The sequence below is a fragment of the Trichomycterus rosablanca genome, chromosome 17 (genome assembly GCF_030014385.1).
Source record: "Trichomycterus rosablanca isolate fTriRos1 chromosome 17, fTriRos1.hap1, whole genome shotgun sequence".
NCBI classification, from domain to species: domain Eukaryota; kingdom Metazoa; phylum Chordata; class Actinopteri; order Siluriformes; family Trichomycteridae; genus Trichomycterus; species Trichomycterus rosablanca.
In genome coordinates, this window is record NC_086004.1 from 20021739 (window position 1) to 20046996 (window position 25258).

General features: G+C 41.4%; 1 protein-coding gene across 8 annotated transcripts; it reads left to right on the top strand.

Annotated features, from left to right (window-relative positions):
• Positions 1–259: 259 nt before the first annotated feature.
• On the top strand, positions 260–24506 carry atxn1l (ataxin 1-like). 8 transcript variants are annotated; one of them, XR_010015119.1, is made up of 5 exons: positions 2385–3465; positions 7791–8978; positions 18637–18752; positions 18963–19054; positions 23874–24506. XR_010015119.1 is itself a non-coding variant. In XM_063012744.1 (3 exons), exons 1-3 carry the CDS (start codon positions 2452–2454, stop codon positions 18691–18693), a joined length of 2259 nt encoding a protein of 752 aa, XP_062868814.1. In that variant the 5' UTR covers positions 2385–2451; the 3' UTR covers positions 18694–18866. The 8 variants fall into 8 exon arrangements, 4 of the variants coding, with proteins under 4 accessions (XP_062868814.1, XP_062868817.1, XP_062868816.1 ...); XR_010015117.1 differs by lacking the exon at positions 18963–19054; XR_010015118.1 differs by lacking the exon at positions 23874–24506 and having other exon boundaries at positions 18901–19000.
• Positions 24507–25258: the final 752 nt, after the last annotated feature.

Consider the following 25258-nt stretch of genomic DNA (forward strand, 5'->3'; position numbering starts at 1 on the left):
TTTGTTATTACCTCCTGTAAGACTATAAGGCTATAAAGTGCAACATCTAGTTGGCAAAATATACAGTATATTAATAGTTAAAACACTTGCACATTTGCAAATAAGGTCTAAAGGGTTTAATTTATCAAAGAAAATGAAATATGTTGTGAGTATAATAAACTGTTTTAAGTGAGACTTATGTTATTAAGGCATTGCCAGTAAGTGTAGCCTAAATATGGTGAGGCGACGTCATCCGCGCGCGCCGCTGGGGTTTGGTCTGCTGGCCTCTGAAATGGGCACAGATCATCTGCCCTGATTTAACTGTTTATTTACTACACCAACTCTCAAAAAAGCCTTAAATCCAGCCATAGGCTGCACAATGACATATCGCGGTAGGTCTGTGTTTAATAAATTACCTTAAAATATGTTAACCATTAAATAAGCGATTAGCCACTTAGCAACGGGTGGCTAGATTTCGGTCAAGCTAACTAGTTAGCTACGATGCCCCGTTAATGTCCAGTTATATGCATTTTTAATGTTTTATTGTGTGCTGTGTTTATCGTAAAAAGTTGTGTTTTTTGACTAAAATAATAATTGTAGTTTGTATAAAGTGTATATAAACCTAGCAGTTGTTTTTGGACAATATGTTGATTTTTAATGTTTATCGACGACTAGGGCTGTGTCTCAAAGCCCACACTGCTGACTAAAAAAAGGGCATCAGATGACTACATCACTGAAGGTGCCGTTACTGTTGTTTACGTTCTAATTAGTACTCTAGTATGCGTTTGGGACACAGCCGACGCTTCGTGTTTAGTTTGTAGTCTTGCGAACTGATTATGTTCAAGTCTTCTTATATTATTCTGTGTTCGACAAGTATTTGTACTTTAGAGATAGAACATGATTTTTAAATTTTGTTCAATGATCTTCTACACTTTATTTGGTCGATAACACGTCTTTAAATATTATTTAAACTAATTAGTGTACGTACACTACATAACCAAAAGTATGTAGACGCCTGACCATGGGCTTGTGTGAACATTTCATGTTTTAAATATAGACATTACGTTCTAAACAACCCTCCAGTCACTCTTTTAGGAAGTTTTTATACAAGGGAGTTTTTGTACACTGTCTGTGTCCATTTATAAGGATGAGAAAACCTGGCTTGTCAATTAATTTTCCAAATCCGTAGAATTGTATTTAGTATGGTTGAGTTCAGGGCTTTGTGCAGGTCACATCACATTGAAATTGTCACAAAACCCATTGTCATGTTTATAAAACTAGTTTGAAATGACTAAGCTTTAACCAATCATCATTGCATTAAGTATGCTCATTTCCGAATAATGTTAGTATGATTAAGTTGCATAGTTGTATAATTTCATGCATTTTGGTGCTGCTGCATGACTGCTTATTTGTGATCTACATTCATTAATTACTGAATAAGCTACACCTACCATATCAGTAAACTTTGTGGGTATACAATTACCTACTGTTGCTCTGTACACTTGTCACCCTCACTACTGCATCAATCTATTTATTTATTAGGATTTTAACTTCATGTTTTACACACTTTGGTTACATTCATGACAGAAACGGTAGTTACTCGTTACACTTCACAAGTTTAATGTCAAACACAGTCACGGACAATTTAATATCGCCAATTCACCTCACTAGCGTGTGTTTGGACTGTGGGAGGAAACCCGGAGCTCCCGGAGGAAACCCACGCAGATACCGGGAGAACATGCAAACTCCACACAGAAAGGACCCGGACCGCCCCACCTGGTGATCAAACCCAGGACCTTCTTGCTGTGAAGTAACAGTGCTACCCACTGAGCCATCGTGCTGCATTAATCAATCAATTCATTCTCAGCATTGCAATGACACTAACAATGTAATCTATGATTGCATGCACAGTACATCCTTGCCAAACACGGAACATCAGTTGATCCTTGAGTGTTTGAGGAAAAATAAATAGGACTCAACAGGAATGAAAGACTTTTCTTTTCAAAGTGTTTATCTGCATTCATAATTGGACAAAAAATGGCCATTATAGAATTTGTGCCTGTTTAGGTATGGTGCACTGTGAAACATTTTGACTCGGTTCTTATTACCGAGATGTTAGATGCACCACAGAATATTTTCCTAGACAGGAAGAGAGCAAGAATGTAAAACCAGTATGTGTACATGACTATTGGATTGAAAGGCCACTCTAATGTTCTGGCTGTTGGACAGAAATGAGAAACCACAGATTCACGCATTTTGGATGGCTGACATGGGCGGAGGAATTATAGTTAAAGTCCTTAAAATGTGAAGTTTGCTAAAGACTGTCATAAAAATCTTATTTTACCAGGTAACGTGATGGAAGAGGTCAGCAAGAGGTTCTCAGGGCTGATTCCAGTGGTGCCGTGTCTGTGGATATCAGGTGTCGTCTTTTCCATCGCTCATTAACATAGTCCAAAACTAGTCTGGAGCACAATGAAGCCAGCCCATGAACGTAATCAAGAGTGCCTCCCTCCTAAAAAGCGCGACCTTCTGGTCAATGCTGTCACCACCACTACCACCAGCAGTAGCAGTAATGCTGGAGGCAGTGGTGTTGGTGGTGGTGGTGGGGGAGATGAAATCACAACTTCACAAAGCTCTGGAACCAGTGGAGAACCCCAGGGTGGAGGGGGCAGCGTGGAATGGGTGCGTGCTCAGCCTAGCTTGCATTATGGGACAGAGGGGCCAGAAAGCATGGGTGGTATACCTGTGGATCAATACAGCATGCTTTACAAAGTAGCTCTCCCTTCAGTCACCTACTCTCCCACTAGCCTCCATCCTGTGCTCAGCCATATTTCTCCCGCCTACACGGTTCCTTCACCACTCCTACAGCACACTGGCATCCCATACCCCTCTCTCAGCTATGCCCCAATCCCTCACTCCTCCCTTCAGTTTGTTAGCCCACCTTATGCAGCCGCTGTTCCTTATGCAGTACCGGGATTTGTGCCTAGTTCCTTGATATCAGCTCAGTCCGGCATCCCTCAACCTCACCTGGTGCCATATCCATCAGTTATTCAGGAAGGTCTGGTCTCATCTCCCCCACAACATCAGGTGGCGGCCCATGCTTACACCAAAGTTGCGGATCCAGGAGGTGTCCCACTGGTGCTTGCCCCTGAGCAGGCACCCACACAGCAGCAGCTAGGTGCTATAGGTATGATGCCCATGGCAGAACTCAATTCCAGGGGAGTTCCCATCTTCTATCACCCCTCCAGCAGTGACAGGGCTGTGCTACCTCATAGAGAAACACACGGTGGCTCAGTGGAGCAGGAAAGAGAGGTGAACGGAGGGGATAGGGAAAACGGAGGCAGAGAGTCCCAGCAAGATGTGGTCTATGTGTCAAGAAATGCACGACCACAGCAAGCAGTAGAGCTGCATCAGTCTAGGAAGAGCTCCAGACAAGAAGGAAGAGCATCCCCCGGTCAGCGCAGCACCCCAGACATGGACCTTGAGGTAAAGAACTTCCTTCCTTTCTGTTTGGTATATCTGTGGTGTAATGTTATGTTTTCTGCTTGTTAGAATAAAAGTTGGTTTTATATAGTTATGTAATAATGTAGTTGGTGTGATGTAATAGTGGAGTCTCAAATCAGCGGTCTCAGCTCTTGTGTGTGAAGATCTGTGTCTGCTTTCAAACTAGGAGTCAGCAGTTGGTAATTAATTTAACTGCATTGATCAAACTATTCATTTTTTGTTATTTATAGCCTTCCATCAAAAAATAAAACATTCATTTTTCTTTATTTTATTTATCTTTATATGCTATTAAATAACAAAACAGTGTAATATGGCAGTAAGGTAGAACAGCAGATTAACAAACACTGAGCAAAACCAGCATTCTGAATGTACTTTTAAAAAACAATCAGTTGCAAAAGTTTATTACAAGGCCAAACTAAACATGTTTCCCCTGACAAGACACGTGTCTCATGTACAATCAAGAATAAGCGGAGTTCTACCTTTAAACTTGAACATGATGCAAAGTATCCACATCATTTTTATAAAAAATAAATAAATAAAAAAAAGTCACACATGCAGCCTGACTTAATAGTAATGAAAAAACTACTATTCATAATGTGTGTTGTTCATTATTTAAATGGTACATGCATTAAGTTTTTCTGTTGGGTGCAGAACTACTGCACTCTTAAGTACAACAGCACAACTTCCGCGTACATGACACAACACTGCGTCTGCACTATTCTTTTTTTTCTTTTTTCTTTTTCTAGCCCTTTAGTGCATCCAATTGTTCAGTTTTGCATCGTGCTTCCTCTCTGTCTATGCCGAACCCTGCCCTGACAGAGGAGATCGAAGCTAACCCATATCCCCTCCGAAACACGAGCAGCAGCCACATCTTTGCCACCCACACATTGATGAGTTTGGCGCCACCTAGCGTTGCATGCGGAGAGACACACCCTAAGGGCACTCTTCCTCATCTCTTGTGCAGGTGCCTCTAATCAGCCGGCCGAGAACGTAATCGCATTCTGACAGAGAGAGACCCACTTCTGGTTCTTTGTCCCACCCCCCCATATGAGCAACCGGCCAATCGTTGCTCATACATCCACTCAGCTTCGAACCGGTGAAGCAGAGCTGGATTCGATACCACGTACTCAGAATCCAGCCCTGGTTGCAGCGAGTCTTTTTACCGCTGCGCCACCTGAGCGGCTCGCGTCTGCACTATTCTGCTTAGAGTTTTGTAGCTTCACTATCAATTCAAGTCAGCTCTTGGATTTAATTAATAATAAGTTACACTTAAATAGCTCCTTTCACAAAACCCAAGGTCGCTTTACATACAAAAGTAACAATCAAACAGAAATAGCAGAAGATGAAGTGAAAAAATGCTGAGAAAAAAAGGTGAGTCTTTAGGAGAGCTTTAAATTCAGAGAGAGAAGAAATGGAACGTAGAGAGGAAGGAAGAGAGTTCCAGAGCGAAGGGGCAGCAACACTAAAAGATCGACCGCCCATAGTACTCAGCCTGAACCTGGGAACTACTAGGACACCAGCGTCTGATGACCTTAATTTCTGGGATGGAGTGTAGCACTTGAGAAGGTCGGACAAATAAACACGACCTAAACCATGAAGTGCCTTAAATCTGAGAAGCAAAATTTTATATTGTATACACTTATTAAAGGACAGGGGTGATGTGATCAGATTTCTTTGTATGAGTTAGAATCCAAGCAGCAGAATTTTAAATTATTTGTAGAGGGTAAAGTGACTTGGAGGGAAGCCCATAGAGCAGAGAGTTGCAATAGTCCAGTTGAGAAGTCACAAAAGCATGGACTAGTGTTTCAGCTGCCCTATAGGACAATAGAGGGCGGATACGAGCAATATTACGAAGATGGAAGAAAGCAGACCTGGACAGAGATTTTATGTATAGTTTAAAAGACTGAAGAGAATTAAACAGAACACCAAGATTGCATACAGTGACTGAAGGTTTGATGTTGATGTCGTTTAAAGAACGTTTTTAACCAATAGCATTATCAAATAACTTCTCTTATGTTTGTAGGTTAATTGGTTCATCATTACCATCACCGGTAGTTGTGTTGCAATTTTTCATCATTCATCTTATTATGCATAAACAGATTGATAAAGTTGAGTAGTATTTAGTAGTCTGGCATTCAGCACTTCTTACTAGGTTTAATGGAACAAAGAGAAATGTGACTGGTTTAACTGGAACAAGGGAAAATAGGACTTCTAGTTACAATTGGCTCTCATAGTTTCTCATAGTTTGCAATATTAAACATAAACATCTAATTGGGCCCTTTATGGGTGCCCAGGTGGCACAGTGGGATATTCCGCTAGCACACCAACGCCGAGATTCTGAAACCCTCGGTTTGAAACTCGGCGTTGCCACCGGTCGGCTGGACGACATCCGGCGGGCACAATTGGCAGTGCCTGTCCAGTGCTTCAGCAGATACTAATTGGCCACCGTATCTGCAGGGTGGGGGGCGGACTTGTTGTGGGGTGGGATCTTCATACTCTGTGTAAGGACCCTGTTTGGCGGAGGGCTGTGCATGTGTCGGAAGAGGCGTGTACAGCGACGTGCTCTCCTCGGATGCAATCGGGTATCCCTCAGCAGCGGAAGACTAATTGAGTGCGCTAAAATCGGGAGGAAAATGGGGAGAAAATGCATAAAAAAGGGCCCCTCAGAGCATTTGCACGGGACCACGGGTTGTTAAACACGTCTAATTATCTCTGAACTACAATTTGTTTCTATAATAATGCTGGATATGCTAGGTTAGGGGTCAACCAATGTGTTTAGACAGTGAAGTGCAAATTAAAACAATAAAAAGCACAGTATGAGTAAGCGTGTTGCAGTGTGTAGTAAGCTTCCACAATAATGTTACGTTTCGCATGAGTCACGAGCTGCATGAGTCATGTTTCACACATAAAACAAATCCTAACTGTAAAAATGCACCTGTAATAAACTGTTCGTTACACAATTAGTCTCAATTCTACATTCTGAACGCTGGTTTTACTTGCAGTATATATACACTGATCAGCCATAACATTAAAACCACCTCCTTGTTTTTTACACTCACTGTCCATTTTATCAGCTCCATTTACTATATAGAAGCACTTTGTAGTTCTACAATTACTGACTGTAGTCCATCTGTTTCTCTGCATGCTTTGTTAGCCCTTTTTCATGCTGTTCTTCAATGGTCAGGACTCTCACAGGACCACTACAGAGTAGGTATTATTTGAGTGGTGGATCATCCTCAGCACTGCAGTGACAAATACATGGTGGTGGTGTGTTAGTGTGTGTTGTGCTGGTATGAGTGGATCAGACACAGCAGAGCTGATGGAGTTTTTAAACACCTCACTGTCACTGCTGGACTGAGAATAGTCCACCAACCAAAAATATTCAGCCAACAGCGCCTTGTGGGCAGCTTCCTGTAACCACTGATGAAGGTCTAAAGATGACCAACTCAAACAGCAGCAATAGATGAGCGATCGTCTCTGACTTTACATCTACAAGGTGGATCAACTAGGTAGGAGTTTCTAACAGAGTGGGCAGTGAGTGGACACGGTATTTATTAATACCAGCACAACACACACTAACACACCACCACCATGTCAGTGTCACTGCAGTGCTGAGAATCGTCCACCACCTAAATAATACCTGCTCTGTGGGGGTCCTGACCATTGAAGAACAGAGTGAAAGCAGGTTAAAAAGGTATGTAGACAAATAGATGGACTACAGTCATTAATTGTAGAACTTCAGAGTGCTTCTATATGGTAAGTGGAGCTGATAAAATGAACAGTGGGTGTAGAAACAAGGAGGTGGTTTTAATGTTATGGCTGATTAGTGTATATATATTAATCTTACTGTTCCATGGTACAGCTGTGTTTGCTATGTTAGTGTTTAATCGATAACAAAATAATTATAGATTTAAAAATCAGAAAATGATGCCATAATGCCAATTTCTCACTGAAGTAAAAATTATTTCTGTTACTGTACTGTAGTTCATACTTTTGGCCACTAGAGCTACCTGGCTTCAAATAAACAACTAAAGCGCATCCCCCTGGTATACAGCATAGTACTTAAACTTATCTAATCATGTGTGTTTAGACAGGGAAAATTTAGTAGGCCTCCAGGATTAAAGTTGAGGAACCCAGTTTTAGGCCACTTCCTGTTTTTATTAGCTGTAGCTTTGGTGTATTGGTGGTTAAGCAATCAGACTGCTACTTCATAATAATGGTTTAAAATATGACCGGGAAATTATGTCAACTTTGGAATTTTCTTTGATATAGATCATGAAAAATAACGAGCGCTTGTTCAAATACAGGTCCAGCAGGTGGTGGGGCGACTTGCCTCACCGGTACTCACAAGTCGCAGAGAGGCAGCACATGGTTCGGCTCAGAGTTCCCAGAGTAGCAGAGACGTTCAAGGGGACAGCAGGGCGGCTTATGTTGCACACGCTACCGGTCAGCTGGACATTCGAGCTCCTCCTTCACAGCACCCAGCACAAGCTGGTCAGACAGTGATTCTGCCTAATGGTCAGCCGGTTCTTATGCCTCTGGACTCCCATCCCCATCAGCAGCAACATTTGCATCAGCAGCAGCATTACGCAGGGCAGCCCAATAACGATGCTGCAGGAGAATACCCCAAAGTCTCTAATGCGTCTGGTGTTCCTGAGTGTCTGGTGGCTCTGGAGATGCCTACCATGCCTGCTGCTTCCCCGCCATCTCACTTTACCAAGGGTGCCATCATTCAGTTGGCTACAGGGGAGCTGAAGCGTGTGGAGGACCTGCAGACACAGGATTTTGTCAAGAGTGCTGAGGTGAGCAGTGGGCTGAAGATTGACTCAAGCATGGTGGTGGACATCCGCGCTAGCTCACAGAGGCCTGGTCTGGTGGCTCTCCGCTTCGCTGTAGGTGAGCGCCAGAGCAAAGTCAGCATTGATGTGCCACCAGAGCATCCATTCTTTGTTTTCGGCCAGGGCTGGTCATCCTGCAGTCCTGAGCACACCGCTCAGCTCTACGGCCTCGCTTGCCACCACCTACAAGTGGGAGACGTTTGCGTATCGGTCACCCTTCAGCAACCATCTACTCCCCACCAAAAGCCACCCTTGGTATCCCAGCAGCCACAGCAGCAGCAGACCACACACAGCAGGACTTCCACCAAAGCCAACTCAACATCAGGAGTCCCCTCCCAACCAATGGGGCCTCCAGCACCCCAGAACTCACGGCCTCAGGGCCACCTCAGGACCGAGCGCATTCAGCGGGAGAGGACCGAAAAGGACGAGTCCATAAGGGCAGGTGGTTTGGGACACGGTGACGTTCTCCTCAGACCTGACAGGACTTCGGCAGAGCACACACGCAGCCAGAGCAGTTATTATTTGCACAGCGAGGGCCACCATCCCTCGCAGAGGCGTTGGTCCACCCCTGGTTTCCAAAGATATCCCATCAAGAGAGAGGAGGGAGGCCTAGTCACCCCACCGGGTTCCTCTCGTCCCTCCTTCATCCCTCAGGAGGTAAAACTGTCCATTGAGGGGCGCTCCAATGCCGGGAAGTAGCAGCAAATGCAGTAGCGGGAGGGAATTGATAAATGTGTGGGGGGGAAAAGAGACAGAAGAAGCAAGAGAGAGAATGTAGCCTCAGAATGTTTTGAGATTTTGCACACATTGGTAGATTACACATATATTTTTTTCTTTTAGTCATCGCAGGCTTGGAACAAAAGCACTTGGTGTAGTTAGTGCCAGTTCACTGCCGTCAGAAGTGATGGGGAGACTGACCATGTGCATTGGCTGCTCTTGCTGGTAAATCATTGACCAAAGCCTTTACAGCCTATACCTGTTTTTCAGACAGAACATTTTATTTGGCAGTTATCACGTTGGCAAAGACCATTTGCAACTCTTTAAATAAACGTTCGTTAAAGGATGGTTGTAGCAGGGGGGAGCGGGATTCTGCCATAGGATTTTTCATAATCCTGCCAGTTGTTATCTCCTACTTAGATATATACAAATCCACATTTTGGTTTTGGACTACTTAAAAGACTACCAGGCGTTTCCTCTTTTTGAATCTTGATGAATTCCCATGTTGCTTTACACAGCTTGTGCTTCGACTGACTTTAAAATCTCTTTAAATGATTTTATAAGAGGCACATTTATCTCACTTCACTACACTTTAGCCCCTTTATGGTCCCTGCCATATGTAAGAGTCAGCTATGCCAAGAATGCGTTGTTCATAGGCTGAAAACGATGGTCTCCTCCTTAAGCAACCAAACCGACCAATCGATATCTAGAGACAGTTTAAAGATGAGAGATGGCTTTTGTGTTTAGTATTAAGTTGTAAATCAGCATTCCAGTCATACAGTGATTTCTAAGCATCAGTGAGTAGAAACCAAACCAAGAAACGCCCAAGAAATCAATGTCTCTGTTAGTAACTCACAGCCAGATGTTGTTTTTTCCCCCCAATCTGACTGTTGGACTGTTTGTTTGGTTTTTTATTTCTATGTTCTGGAGAGTGTTTGGCGTTTACCAAAGCCATCACAACTTTCCACTCTAAGACCTATCAGGGTTCAAGTTGCAGCTGCTGGCGACTGGCCCAATTTTAAGGAAAATCTGTTTTTTTGTTGTTTTTTTTGTGAAGGGGAGTCACCACAGTCGCTCGCATTCCTTCAGATTTCACATCTCAGTAGAGCAAAATCTGCAAATCTTTTATTGTGACTGTTTAAACTGCTCATGTTGCAGACGTTACAGCTGCAGTCTGTCCGATGAACAATCCCTGCTATTATCTTCATTCCTTTCGAGTGATGTATTCCTGACCAATATTTTAACAGTTCTTATACATGTTCAACTCCTTTTGAAACAGCAATTTACGTGTTAGGAGGATCAGAATGGTGACACGCACCAAAATAGAGGTTCTGGTTATCTAAGCACACCTTCTAGTTAGGTTTGAATTTTAATTCCACACAGAGGGTTTTATCCTCTATTCTTTATAGCTTTTCGAGTTGAGATTTTTGTACAGTGTAGGTTTTTTTCTGTCCTTGGCAATATTAATCCTAAGTGATTCCTGAAAACTCTGGTGATTGCACATGTTGATGTACACTGACCTTTAAAATCGATTCAGATCTTTATTTGCTTTCATGAAGGGAATACTTTGTATTTTTTTTTAAGGGTTTTCTTTATTTTCGACTGGTAAGAAACTGACAGGCAAGGTTGACACTGTTTACAGATTAGCCAAGAAAATATGCTGCAGTTTAATTTTACATTCACTGATTTAGTTAGAGAACAAGTTAAAATAGTCAAAATGAAAATGAAGTGCAATTAGATCTGGAATTTTAATGCGAAATTCTTTTAATGACATGCCATTCCAAAAGAGCCTAAAATTCATATTGTTTGTACTAGAAAAAATAGATTTGTCAAGGATTTGAATGTTTAATTTGCCCATTTAATGCCTAAATCTAAAAATCAATGAATGGGAAAGCATTAAAACAGTATACTTTTATATAAAGCATATAAAAGAATTTACTTTTAATTATGCTTTTCATAAAATACTTTCATTAAACAATGCTCAGAGCTACATTTTTCCATCTTCCAATTGCAAAAGACTTTTTATGTGTTAAGTGCTCATGTCTGACCAATTGGTCACAGCTTACCGATCAACTGTTTTACAGCAGCATTAATTCATACAACTAATATTCATACATAGAGTTATGCCTAGTTCACACTATACGATTTTTGCTCGCCGACTGGTTGGCTCTAGATTTGCCGGCTCTGGAGCAACTCTGTGTTCGCTCGGCGAAGCTGAAGTTATATATCTAGCATGTGAAATATCTGGATCCGAGTCGCCCAATTGGCAATGAGTGCTATGTCGAACAGCCAATGAGAACGCAAGATGCAGTGCGAGGGGAAACATCCACAAAACATAACACCAACGTTGCATTGCAAAAAATATGTATTACCCTCCAACTCACTATAGAACAATCCAAACCAAATCCACTCATTCATTTATTTTTTCTCCTTGATTTTACGCTGCACATCAGCTCATAAACTTTGATCGCTCGCTACTTGTTGACGAGCATTTTTGGACATAGTATCATTAAACCCCTCGTTACTTCTCACATTTGTTTACGTGACAAATTGTAGTTTGGGAGACCAGAGAAGCTCACCTGCGATTCCAGTTGGTTATAGTCGTGTAAGACTCCCGATTACAAGAGATCCAGTCGTGCAGTGTGACCTGTACAGCGACCTGACGACTTGGAAAGTCGTGTAGTGTGAACTTGGCATAAGTGGTAGATTAGTAGATAGTGGTCAGATTGATGGCATTTAAATGGCATAGCAAACCCATGACTTTTTGGTTTGCATAGTTTAGTGACAATAATCTTTTGCTCATCATTGTTTTGGACAGGCTTAAACTTTTATAGTATACATTTATGTATTATGAGTGGTCTTTTGTTTCAAATAGTTCAGCTGTGTGCTGTGGGAGTGACACATTTAGTGTTTCGGTAGCCCCACCCTTGGTCTCGTATTTGAACTTCAGGCTCTCCCCTATCAGGTCTACTTTATCTCCTACCACTGCCTCAGTCTTTTTCTTGTTAGCAGCAGACATGGAGATAAAGTTTTCATTGCCAGTCTGTTACAGCTGGCCTAGACAGACAGCGGTTTTTGTAAATCGTTTTTTGCAGACAGTTAAGATCTGGTCTGCAATGTAATGTTTGGTCATTCTACCAAGATAAACCTGTTTTTTATATCAGTTAATAGTTCTGTAACAAGCAATATACTTACACAGAGAATACCTGAAAACAATCTCAGCATGTGCTATGCAGTAAATGCTAACCCTCATAGCAGTGTCCTCATTTACTCAACATGTAATAAAATGTGTTTTGTATTATAGACTAGGGATGTCCCGATGTTGGCTTAAAGATACCAGAAGTTTGGTGGTTAGTACCAATACCAGTAATATTTAATGATTCTTGGTACCAGTGTGATTCCCTTATTTCTTTTTTACATATGTAAATACAACTTAAACACAGAAGACACACATGAATCACTGAAGTATTTTACAGTGCTTAACACGATTAACAGAAATCTGTAATGTTTTGTTCTAACCAGTATCTGTATTCTGGTTAGGATCTTTTGTGCCTTATTGGCTTTTAATACAGCACTCTTAGACCATGCACAGAGATTCAAGGAAAAGGAAACTACGTCCATCATTTAAACAGGATTGTGGTATTCAAATACCTTGAAACTAAGGCTAATCAGACTTTTAATCTTTAATATCTGATTTTTGTACCCCCCTGTTGGCTGTGACTGATCTGATACTGACATCCTTACAGTAATTGAGTTGTGTCTCAACAAGCAAGTTGTAATGGATTTAAAAAGTACAATTCAATGGTACGTTCCAACCAACAGCTTCTCAGTGTTGCATCGGGACATCCCTATTACGTACAATGTTTTTAACTGATGCCGTTATTTATCAATGTGCCACTTCACAATTTTCAGTTTTTTTTCGATCTCCATGTGATCATGTGATCCTAATTGTGTCGCATTAGTACAGTACTTCACATGGTCAGTAAACTTGAAGTTGTTTGTTTGTGTTGCGCTATTATTGTACGTCAGATTGTTTTATTCTGTCCTCACTGTTCTTGTCTTCTCAAACGCACTGCCTTACCAGTCCCTGCTGGAAGAAGACTTTTTTTTTAAATATTGACTTCAATCCTGTGCACTGTAACTGAAGAATCAATGCTATGTTTGTGCCTTTCCAATGTCTGTGTGGGATTACTCTGCCCTAATTCTGTCCTCGCCTTCCTCCTTTCTGCGTGAGTGTCTTCTGGTCCTTGTATCGCTCATACTGTTAGCCACCTCGCTATGATCACGTAATCACAACGGGCACACTCGATTGAACAGGCCCCATGAGCGGGGCCTTGACTGAGTGCATTTGTACCTCAGATTTTGCATGCATGCATTGCACAGCACCCCCTATAGATAATTCTCATTTATACTCTGGCCATTACTAATCATCCACTAGGCTAATATTTCTTAATTTAATTAATGAAAAGATGTCTTGCACTTATTCAACCCCATATGGTGGTTACATAGTAACCTTATGTCTAATATTGAATTATATGCGAAACATGTTAAAACAATCAACACTTGTGTATATGTGTGTAGATAAAAGTACATTTTTATATAATCAAGCTTGTCAGTAACGCCTTAAGATACGTTGTTGAAAGAAAGATGCTTATGGGTGACTTGCTCAGTCCTCGGACCAATCACTCATGGCTGAGTCTCAATTGTCACTCAGTTTGGTTTGAGCTACAGGTACAGTCAGAAATATTCACCCCCTCCATTTATATTTTATAACTTTAAAGCAGAATCAAAAAAGCTCAGAAGAAATAGTCAATTTGTCTTCCTCTGCTGGGGAGCCCCGAGGGTATACTGCTGCTCACGCCTCCTCCGACCCGCGCGCAGCCCTTAACGGAACCCTTTTCCACCAATGCACTCTGCACAGGTGTTTCTATTCATCAATCAGGGTTTTACACAGCGTCTGAAGACCCCACCCACATAATCTGGTCATCCCTCCCTACAGGCGCTGCCAATTCTGCCTGCTAGATGGCGCCCAGCCGACCGGTGGTAACGCCGAGTTTCGAACTAAGGAGTTCACAATCTTCGTGCTGGTGTTGCTAGCGGGCGCCAATTAGGGTTTTTTTTTAAGTTAAATAATATAGCAATTAAATTAGAAAAAGGAATAATGATGTAGTTTAAAGTAGCAGTATTTTAGAGTTCATTAATACTGCCATGTCACAATTATTCAACCCCTACGTAATATTGCTAATCCTAAAACCTTCTAGTTTATGACTAGAAAAATACTATTCTCATTGTCAAGACCATGTGACTGGCATCATGGATTCACAAAAAATGCCAAGGTATTTTAAGAAGGAATGTTGTACCTTCTTTGACCTAATTCATTCTTGGTGATAATTGGATTTTCCAGCAAAACAACTATCCCAAGCACTCTTTCAAGTCAACCAAAGCTTGGTTAAGGATTCGGTCCTAAAATATCCTGCAGTGACCTTATCAATCTCCAGATCTGAATGCCATTAAAATCTTTGGTGGGATTTAAAGAAAGCAGTTGCTGCATGAATGCCATCAAACCTCAACGATTCCAAAAAGAGGTGTCAGTAACTTGTTAGCGCTTAGTGAAACAATTAGAGGTCATCAAGGCAAAAGAATGTTCCACCAGGTATTGAGGCTGAGGAGTTAAATAATAATTGACACGAACACTTTTCAAGAGAGTTTTTTTTTTTTATTATTATTTAAACTTAAGTGTTTACTGAGATTTCATATCTTTTAAGATGAGGGGGTTGAATATTTCTGTTTTATTGTAAAATCAGTACCCATTTACAGGTCACCACCCACTGTTCCCTGTGAATAATATACAGTTATATGGAATTTCATTTGTTTATTGATTGGTGATGAATGTGTGTAAAATTCTTGGAGGGTCTATTCGACGGGCTTGCTTTGTATATCTATATAAAATGCAGTGTGAGCTTAAATGAAGTGTACTTTTTTTGTTATTCATTTTGGCTTAATCCAAAGGAAAGTAAAAGGAAAGCCAGGTGTAAATGCCCCAGAAATCTTAGAAGGTTGGGTTTAAGGCTAGGTTTAGGTCTGAATCATGAGATTTGTTTGGCAGAAACGGTTCAAGGCACAAGAGGGCCTTTTATTAGGCCCGTCACAATTATAAACATTGTGAATACTATTTTTTTGTCTCGGTTGACTTTATGCTACTCAAGTTATCATATAATTTAATGAATCCGATTATAGTGGGTTAAATGTGCATTGGCCAGTATTTTCTTCCAGACGCAACCCTCCTGTTTTCACCCGGGCTTGGGACTGGCACTAAGAGCCCACTGACAAGTTAACCTAATAATCCATCCCGCTCTCCACTGTGCCAGGTAGTGGGCTAGCATCTTCTTCGATTGCGTCACTCCACTAATGCCAACCCCGCTCTGATTTAAAGAGAACGAAGCTAACCCACGCCCCCTCCGACACGTGGGCAGCAGCCGTATGCATTTTTTTCACCCGCACAAGGCGAGTGCATATATGCGAATCAGCCTTGTGTACGGAGAGACACACCCTGATCAACGCACTTTTTCCCCGCCTCTGTGCAGGTGCAATCAATCGGCCAGCAGATGTCGTTGTGCATCAGTTACGAGGAGTCCCTATCCGGCTTAATACCCCACCCCTATATGAACAACAGGCCAATCATTGTTAATGTGGCCGCTCAGCCCAGCCGGATGGCAGAGCTGAGATTCGATACGATGTATTCGAGATCCCAGCTCTGGTGTGCTAGCGTGTGTTTTTACCGCTGCACCGCCTGAGCGGCGTGGGCTAGCGTTCTTTACCGTTTGCGCCACCTGAGCAGTGTGCAATTGCAATTGGTACAAATGATGTCAAAATATCTGGAGAACATATAAAATCAAATTGTTGAATCAGCTCAGTCTAGTCAAATGGAACATGCCTGTAAAACCCACACTTAAAGAACAGATCAGAGCTGGACATCTTGTCGTTGTGTTGTGCTATAGGCATGCCAGCATTTCTGAAACGCCCTCATTGGGTTAAAACTAACAAATTGCTCAAATTTGATTGATTAAATGATCTTAAGGGCGACACGGTGGCTCGGTGGGTAGCACTGTCGCCTCACAGCAACGAGGACCTGGGTTCGATCACCCAGGTGGGGCGGTCCGGGTCCTTTCTGTGTGGAGTTTGCATGTTCTCCCCGTGTCTGCGTGAGTTTCCACCGGGAGCTCCGGTTTCCTCCCACAGTCCAAAGACATGCAAGTGAGGAGAATTGGAGATACTAAATTGTCCATGACTTTGTAAGACAACTTGTGAACTGCTGAATCCTGGGTAACGAGTAACTACCGTTTCTGTCATGAATGTAACCAAAGTGTGTAAAACATGACGTTAAAATCCTAATATAAATAATAATAAATAAAAGTAAACAATCCTAAAATTCTTAAAGATCCATAAAGAATCAGTGTTTGCCAGGACTGTTGAACCATAGGATTTATTGTATTTACCTCAAATACAATAAATAATAAAATTTATAAATGCATTTGGTAGAAATGTAATAATTGTGACAGGCTTACCTCTCATCTGCAGATGTACTGTGGCGATTGATGCATCAGGTGCAGCTCATTAGGCTTTGGACAGCATTCCTAACTGATCAATTTCATAAATAAACAGTCAAATCCTCAGTCAGTGAATTTCTGTTGTTAGCGCTGGTACTTGATTTTGTGACTTTAAGCATTTTTATGATCTACATTGTGATATTGGTTTTATGTAAAACTAATTACATGTTGTCGGGTGGGCCGAGTGGGTAAAAAATACGGATGGAATAGATATTATACGTTTTAAGTTGAATCATTGGACATAATTCTGAATTTTCAAATTCGACGTTGTACCTTTTGGCACCAAGTGATTCTGATTTTATGTGACATGACCAGCTTAAAAATCAACCGCATCTTTCTTCAATGCATAAATGATCTGCAAAATATATGCAATGACATGTACCTAATATTCAATCCTCAAGTATAATCCAGGTTGTATGGACTTTGTATAGTGAATTTTATTAATGTACGGCCGTACCAATATGTATTAATTCTTATCAGAAGCCTTAGAGTCGTCAACCCAAAGTGCTCCCTTAGACTACCCTACACCTACCTGAACTTTACAAAGCATTAATAACTATATTTTGTTGCGTTTTTGTTTTTACCCTTTTTTTGAAATAAAATAGATTTGTACTGTATATTTGTACCTCTCTGTGAACTACTTAGGGCAGTTTTCTTGTTTTGTTTTTGCTGTCTTAATTCTATGTACGGACACAAAGATATTGTATTTTTATTGTTACAGCTAACTTCTTGGAAATATTACATTTATCATGTTTGTTAAGTAAACACAATATAATATATATAATATTACCAAACTGGCTTGGATCTTTTTTTGTTCGTTTGTTTTTCCATTTCCATTTGTTCGAGATGGGCGGCTCGGTGGCGCAGCAGTTGTGAGAGGGTGGCAACATGAGTTCTGGGGACGAAATATAATATCTTTTGAATTGCACTGTTATAAATAAGAAATCATGGTAACATGATAATACAACCCCAAATCATAATAAAAAAAGAGTTTCTAATATTTACTTTGACTTTTATTTCATTGCAGACAGGATGAACCTGAGATATTTCATGTTTTATCTGGTCAACTTCATTCCATTCATTAATAAACATCCATTCCTGCATTTCAGGCCTGCAACACATTCCAAAAAAAGTTGGGCCAGTAAAGCATTTACCACTTTGTAATGTTGCCATTCCTTTTCACCACACTTAAAAAACGTTTTGGCACTGAGGAGACCAAGCGATTTAGTGTTTCAGCTTTTATTTTGTCTCATTCTTCCTGCAAACACGTCTTAAGATGTGCAACAGTACGGGGTCGTTGTCACATTTTTTGTTTCAAAATTCTCCACACTTTCTATTGGGGACAGGTCAGGACTGCAGCCAGGCCAGTCCAGTACCCGTACCCTCTTACAATCGTATGTTGACACAATCTGCTTGGAGTCACATCATTATTTAGTTTTTCACCTCATTACTAGCCCTAAATTGCCCCGTCCCAGCTTTTTTTGGAATGTGTTGCAGGCCTGAAATGCAGGAATGGAGGTATATTAACAAATGAAATGAATGAGCAGACAAAACATGAAATATCTTCGGTTCAAACTGTCTGCAATCAAATAAAAGTCAAAGTAAATGTAAGGAACACTGCGTTTTTATTTTATTTGCATTTTCCATACTGTCCCAACCTTTTCCGATTCGGGGTTGTAAAACAAAGTCCTGTCAAGTTGATTTCAACTTCTGGAGACTATCTGGATAAGGTGTCTCCTGTCATTTTCATGGTAACTTCCTAATAATCATGTGTGTACACCAAAAATGACTCTCTTTTTAATTTCTGCAATTCAAATGAGCCCAGTAGCATGTTTTAAGAGGTCACATTGCCCAAGAGCTTGAGAGCAGGGTGGCACCAAAAGCACCTTCTAATGACAGAATAAATAAATGTGCATTCTTAGATCTTTCCCACTCACATCTTTGTGTTTGGTTCAGGACAAGTCTGCACTGTGTGGACGCTCTAAATAAAGTTTTCTGCTCTGACTAGGAAGAAGAATAGAAGGCTTTGTGAGAAGCGAGCTTTGTGAGGGTCTGGCACAGTCTCCACTAAATCAGCAAGACAGGGAAAACCTCGCTTTGCAGTCAGGTCATTTCTTTATTTCACATTCTATTCCTGGTTTCATCATTTCATGACCTTTAGGTCTGTTAATCCACAAACAGAATGGCTTTCTTCATGGAGCATTTGGATGTTACATGATTAGTACACTGTTCTCCACTTGTTTTGGCTTTTGTAGATGTGTAAACACGATCAATGGAAAATACTTATGGACTAACCAAAAAGGCAATTTGTCGTTAGGTCCCTATTTATACAACTAAGCAAGCATACCATAACACAAGAGAAAGTCATAAAACATCAAGGACTTATAGCATACGACATGCAAGAATTAGGTAAGTACTGACAGAATGCCTTTTTGTATCCATACATCAACATAATGCATACCACTAGCATTAAAATGATCATCTGGTGCTTAAAAAGATCACACAACAAGAGAAATACAAATTTGGGGCCCTTTCTGTGCCAGAAATGCTTAAAACAGAGGAATCTGTAGATATAAATGGTGAATACCAGTCCTGAAGGAAACCTCAATCTACTGGGCCATCCCGCCTTTGTGGCGCAACCGGTTAGCGTATTCGGCTGTTAACCGAAAGGTTGGTGGTTCGAGTGCTAGCCTAGTGGGTAGAGCTATCAGTATCAACTAAAAGTTTGAAAGTTCGAATCCCAGCTCTGCCATTCAGCCACTGTTGGGCCTTTGAGCAAGGTCTTTAACCCTCTCTGCTCTGGGGGGGAACGTACAACGGCTGACCCTGCGCTCTGACCACGGCTTCCGAACAAGCTGGGATGCAAAGAAAGAATTTCATTGTACTGTACGTCTGTGTATGTACACCGATCAGCCATAACATTAAAACCACCTCCTTGTTTCTACACTCACTGTCCATCTTATCAGCTCCACTTACCATATAGAAGCACTTTGTAGTTCTACAATTACTGACTGTAGTCCATCTGTTTCTCTGCATGCTTTGTTAGCCCCCTTTCGTGCTGTTGTTCAATGGTCAGGACTCTCCCAGGACCACTACAGAGCAGGTATTATTTGGGTGGTGGATCATTCTCAGCACTGCAGTGATACTGACATGGTGGTGGTGTGTTAGTGTGTGTTGTGCTGGTATGCAATGCTGATGGAGTTTTTAAACACCTCACTGTCACTGCTAGACTGAGAATAGTCCACCAACCAAAAATATCCAGCCAGCAGTGCCCCTTGGGCAGCGTCCTGTGACCACTGATGAAGGTCTAAAAGATGACCAACTCAAACAGCAGCAAGTGTCTCAGAGCGATCGTCTCTGACTTTACATCTACAAGGTGGACCAACTGGGTAGGAGTGTCTAATAGAGTGGACAGTGAGTGGACACGGTATTTAAAAACTCCAGCAGCACTGCTGTGTCTTATCCACTTATACCAGCACAACACACACTAACACACCACCACCATGTCAGTGTCACTGCAGTGCTGAGAATCATCCACCACCTAAATAATACCTGCTCTGTGGTGGTCCTGTGGGGGTCCTGACCATTGAAGAACAGGGTGAAAGCAGGCTAAAAAGGTATATAGAGAAACAGATAGACTACAGTCAGTAATTGCAGAATTATAAAGTGCTTCTATATGGTAAGTGAAGCTGATAAAATGGACAGTGTGTGTAGAAATGTCAGTAATTAGCTTTTTTGGCCACCTGCACTAACACTAGGTTACGCTATGCTCTGTGCATTCCTCTGCCACTCGTGTAGGTGCTCAGTGTTTTTATGCGTATTAATTATAGGTGTCCGGTAGAAGTCCAGGCCACGCTTTACATGCCAAGGTGGCAGACTGAGGATCATCGTTTTGAACTATGTAAAGCATAGTAATATTCATTTACATACATGCTTTTTAATTTGAGGATTAATTCCATAAAACCTGTTGCTTTAAATAAACATGGCATAAATAATAAACAAGTAAAAACACGATTGCCGGTGTGGGATCCCTCGCCTGTCAACAGCCATATAATTGCCCGAGTTGTGTGGTCTGCACGGTTAAGTCCAGTTCCTTTAACATCACCTGCATACTAATAACAGAAACATTGAGTATAGCTGTTAAACACGAACGTTTGCATAGTGATTGAGTCACTTTTTTTTTTAGAAAATACAGTTCTTTTATAAACATGTTTTCAGCCCTGACAGCAGGAAATGGAATTAAAATAGTAGAATGCACATTTCATTTCACTCCAGCAGTTTAACAAGCACTATTAAAGAAAGAGAACCAATAATCATATCATATCACAACAATCTTTGTAAACCTTGTATTTGAGCCGCATGTCCACAATAGGTAAATGAAATAAAGGTTTTTAATGTAAAAAAAAAAAAAAAACCAGTATGGAGTACTTTACAGTATTAATAGTACCCTGTTTTCAAGAGGTAATTGCTGTTTGGAATAGCCATAAGTAAAACGTGTGTACATTTACAAAACAAACTGGATTCAAAGCTGCTGTAATCAATACTCAGAAATAATGGCTGATTTCTAGCGCTGGGAAGGCTTAAGAGATGATCTGAGGCTTTGTTTTTTATTTTAAATTAATTTGTTAATGATGCTAGATTTCTATAGCTTATAGAAGATCCACCGAAATGCATAGCCCAATGTGTGCATTACATCACTTCCTTTGACGCTTGGCATTGCACATGGTAAGCTTAGGCTTGTGTGTGGCTGTTCGGCCATAGAAAAGTCAATCCAAGAAGCTGCTTCCATTGACAAATGCCTTTTGTGTGCTTTGGCAATTTACAGTTTGCATCTGTGCCAGTCAGGTAACTCTAGCAGGTCAAGAACTGACCAGCTGACTCAACCAGAGTTTATAAAGCTAGTATGGCTGAAGTCTGAAGTAGCTGAATTTTCTAGTAACAAAGGGTTACACATTTTTGGCTATGTTGTATGTGTGTAGAGGTCTGACTACATGCATAAACAGCTGTAGCCTAGTGGTTAAGGTACTGGTCCAGTAATCAGAAGGTTGCCAATTCAAGCCCCAGGTTGTCACTGTTGGGCCCTTTCTTCTTTTTTTATTTGTGCATTTTCTCCGGCGGCACGGTGGCTAAGTTGGTAGCACTGTCGTCTCACAGCAAAAAGGTCCTGTGTTCGATCCCCAGGTGAAACGGTCCGGATCCTTTCTGTGCGGAGTTTGCATGTTCTCCCCGTGTCTGCGTGGGTTTCCTCCGGGTGCTTCGGTTTCCTCCCACAGTCCAAAAACATGCAGCCAGGCGAATTGGAGACACTGAATTGTCCTATAGGTACCTAGCCACTAGGATGCATAAACCAGTGCATTGTAGTGCCGGTCCCAAGCCCAGATAAATAGGGAGGGTTGTGTCAGGAAGGGCATCCGGCGTAAAAACTGTGCCAAATCAATAATCCCTAACGGGAGCAGCCGAGGAATGCTGGGGGATCCTCAATTGCTCACGCAATAGTGGAACCTTTTTTCACTTATGCACTTTGCACAGGCACCTCTCTATCTGCAAATCAGGGTTCTTACACAGCTTTGAAGACCCCACCCATATGGACTATGGGATGCTCATCCCACCCTAACAGAACCATGTCTGCTGCAGGCACTGCCAATTGTGCCCGCTAGATGGACGCCCAGCCGACCTGTGGCAACGCCGAGTTTCAAACCGAGGAGTTCACTGTAAATTGCTTTGGATATAAGCGTCTGCTAAACGCTGAAAATGTAAACGTAAACATCAACAATTTCCGGATCGTGTTGCTCACCATGATACCAAGGCCAAAGGAGACAAATGCCAAGAAGAAAGAAATGTAATTGTAAATACAATTCAAAGCCGCAATTGGGTCTAGTGGACCAGGGTTTTTCAAAGCCAAAAAAAATGGGTCGCAGAGTAAAATAATATAATTAATTAAAATTGTACATGAATGCTCCTTTGTGGAGGCTTTATGTTATATTGTGTAAACCACAGAGGAAAGTAAGATGCATTGCTTGTGTTGCCTGGGTCATGTAAAAAATCATGGATAAAATGTGGCTCACTTGAAAAAAAAAAAAAAAAAGTGGACGACCTGAAACACCCAAGCTAAATAGAGCACATCGATTACAGCAGCTTTAATAAATTAAGATGGTAAATAAGATCGTTGGCCACTGGTTGCTCAGTGGTTAAGGTATTTGGCTGGTGATCATAATTGTTGGTTCAAGCCCCACCACTGCCAAGTTGCCACTGTTGGGCACCTGAGAAAGGTCCTTAACCCTCAATTTTTCACAACTACGTTTTTTTAGATAACAAGCTGTCTGCTAAATGTCAGAAATGTAAAAAGGAAAAACCTGAGAGTGGAGAGACATGGTCGAAATACTATCAGACAGGTGTAATGCATGAATTAAATAAAATTAATCAATTAACATCTCGCCGTGTACTGTGCTATGTATACAAATGCTGAACAGGCACGGTTAACCTCAAAGAAAAAGTATATTTCAGGACAACAACAGTCCCGCATTATGAATCAGTAAAAATGTGGCATACATGACGTGCTGTCATTATGTCTCTACAAGAGATTATTAATCAAAGTGTTCACAGCAAGGGTGTTTTGTTTCTCCAGTAGAGTTTCACAGACTTGTAAATTTTATGCCAAGGCTCATTGAAGCTTGTCTGGCAGCTTAGAGTGGCCCAACACCTAAGACACGTCAGTTTCAGCCGTCTATGCGTACATTTACCTGCTATAACACTGGTTCCAAATAAAACGTCCAGTACAGATATGCTAAACGCATCCGACAGATTCATTACTTATTTGGTGTGATGTGCATTCAATAGCATAGTTCCCTCAGCAATTATACTGAAACACAATTCAATTATTCTTTCATTATAAAACAATTCTCCAACGACTAGGACAACAGTATTAAGCTAGCCTTATTAGCTGCAGGTCCCTTGTGGTAAAAAAGGCCATAAATATATCATACAGTACAGTACAGTACAGTACAGCAAATACAGCAGAAAAGGAGGCAGAGTTGGTCAGACGCTCATGGAAAAAGCATGCTTATAGCTTGGCTTAGCGGTTTGCGGTGTAAAACGATGTGCAAAATCTAAAAAAGTAGCAGGTCAATGTGACCAGAATGTGTGATTGTGTGGGAGCCAGTGTTTGTCAATCTGCAGCAGAAAAAAATGATAGGAGGAGAAAGCCGTCTTCCCTTTTCTTTTTTCTCAGGATGGAAGGACAGCTGGTGGCCCTTGACGTCCCTGAGTACTTGGACAAGAATAAACCATGTTTTTCTGTTGTGTAATATCACATTTTTTTGACAGGTCTGGAGTGAGGAGTGTACCACAAGCCACGGACCATGAACCAAGGTTCCAATTATTAGCGAATATTATCATAAAGAGGCTAGAATGAGAACGGTTAAAATGAATGGCAGATTTTTAAATGAGGGTGTCGGGCTACTGTTAGAGGTCGTGCAATACACCAAGAGCATGTTCAAGTGTGTTGGCGGAAAGAACCGCTAGACAGAAGGGCACTGAAAAGGCCTGTAATGAGGTAGTTGGATCTGAGCTGGCAGGAATGGGAGTCGTAGCTACATGTAGACTCCAGCCGATCGGACCGTAGGCGTAGCACTGTAGGTAGACATCTCTCACTTGTTATCGTAGGACATTGTGCAAACCGACTTTTATACGGCTCAGGTTCTAGATTTCTAATGCGTAAAAAGGGTATCAATATCACAATATATTGAAAATGAAAGGTATTGAAGCTTCAATATTATATAATGGAGCTTTAACAGGATTGGAGATAGCAAGTGTCCTTGGATTTCTGTGTAAAGTTGCTGACTGGAAGATAAAACATTTTGTTGGACCAGTTTCAGTTTTTCTGTTCACGTATTGCAATACATTTTGCCTATTACTCCACCCCACATACACTGATCAGCCATAACATTAAAACCGCCTCCTTGTTTACACTCACTGTCCATTTTATCAGCTCCACTTACCATATAGGAGCACTTTGCAGTCATGTTTCTCTGCATGCTTTGTTAGCCCCCTTTCACCCTGTTCTTCAATGGTCAGGACTCTCCCAGGACCACCACAGAGTAGGTATTATTTAGGTGCTGGCTCGTTCAGAGAGTGTGTTAGTGTGTGTTTTGCTGGTATGAGTGGATAAGACACAGCAATGCTAAACTGCTGGACTGAGAATAGTCCACCAGCCAAAAATATCCAGCCAACAGTGCCCCATGGGCAGCGTCCTGTGACCACTGATGAAGGTCTAGAACATGACCAAATCAAACAGCAGCGATAGATGAGCGATCGTCTCTGACTTTACATCTACAAGGTGGACCAACTAGGTAGGAGTGTCTAATAGAGTGGACAGTGAGTGGACACGGTATTTAAAACCTCCAGCACAACACACTAACACACCACCACCATGTCAGTGTCACTGCAGTGCTGAGAATGACCCACCACCTAAATAATACCTGCTCTGTGGTGGTCCTGTGGGGGGTCCCGACCATTGAAGAACAGGGTGAAAAGAGGCTAAAAAGGTATGTAGAGAAACAGATGGACTACAGTCAGTAATTGTAGAACTATAAAGTGAGCTGCTAAAATGAACAG

Coding starts and splice junctions, on each gene's coding strand:
- atxn1l (XM_063012744.1), top strand. CDS start 2,452: ATGAAGCCAGCCCATGAACGTAATCAAGAGTGCCTCCCTCCTAAAAAG. Junction 3,466..7,790: donor CCCCAGACATGGACCTTGAG/GTAAAGAACTTC, acceptor GTTCAAATACAG/GTCCAGCAGGTGGTGGGGCG. Junction 8,979..18,636: donor CCTCCTTCATCCCTCAGGAG/GTAAAACTGTCC, acceptor CTCTAAATAAAG/TTTTCTGCTCTGACTAGGAA.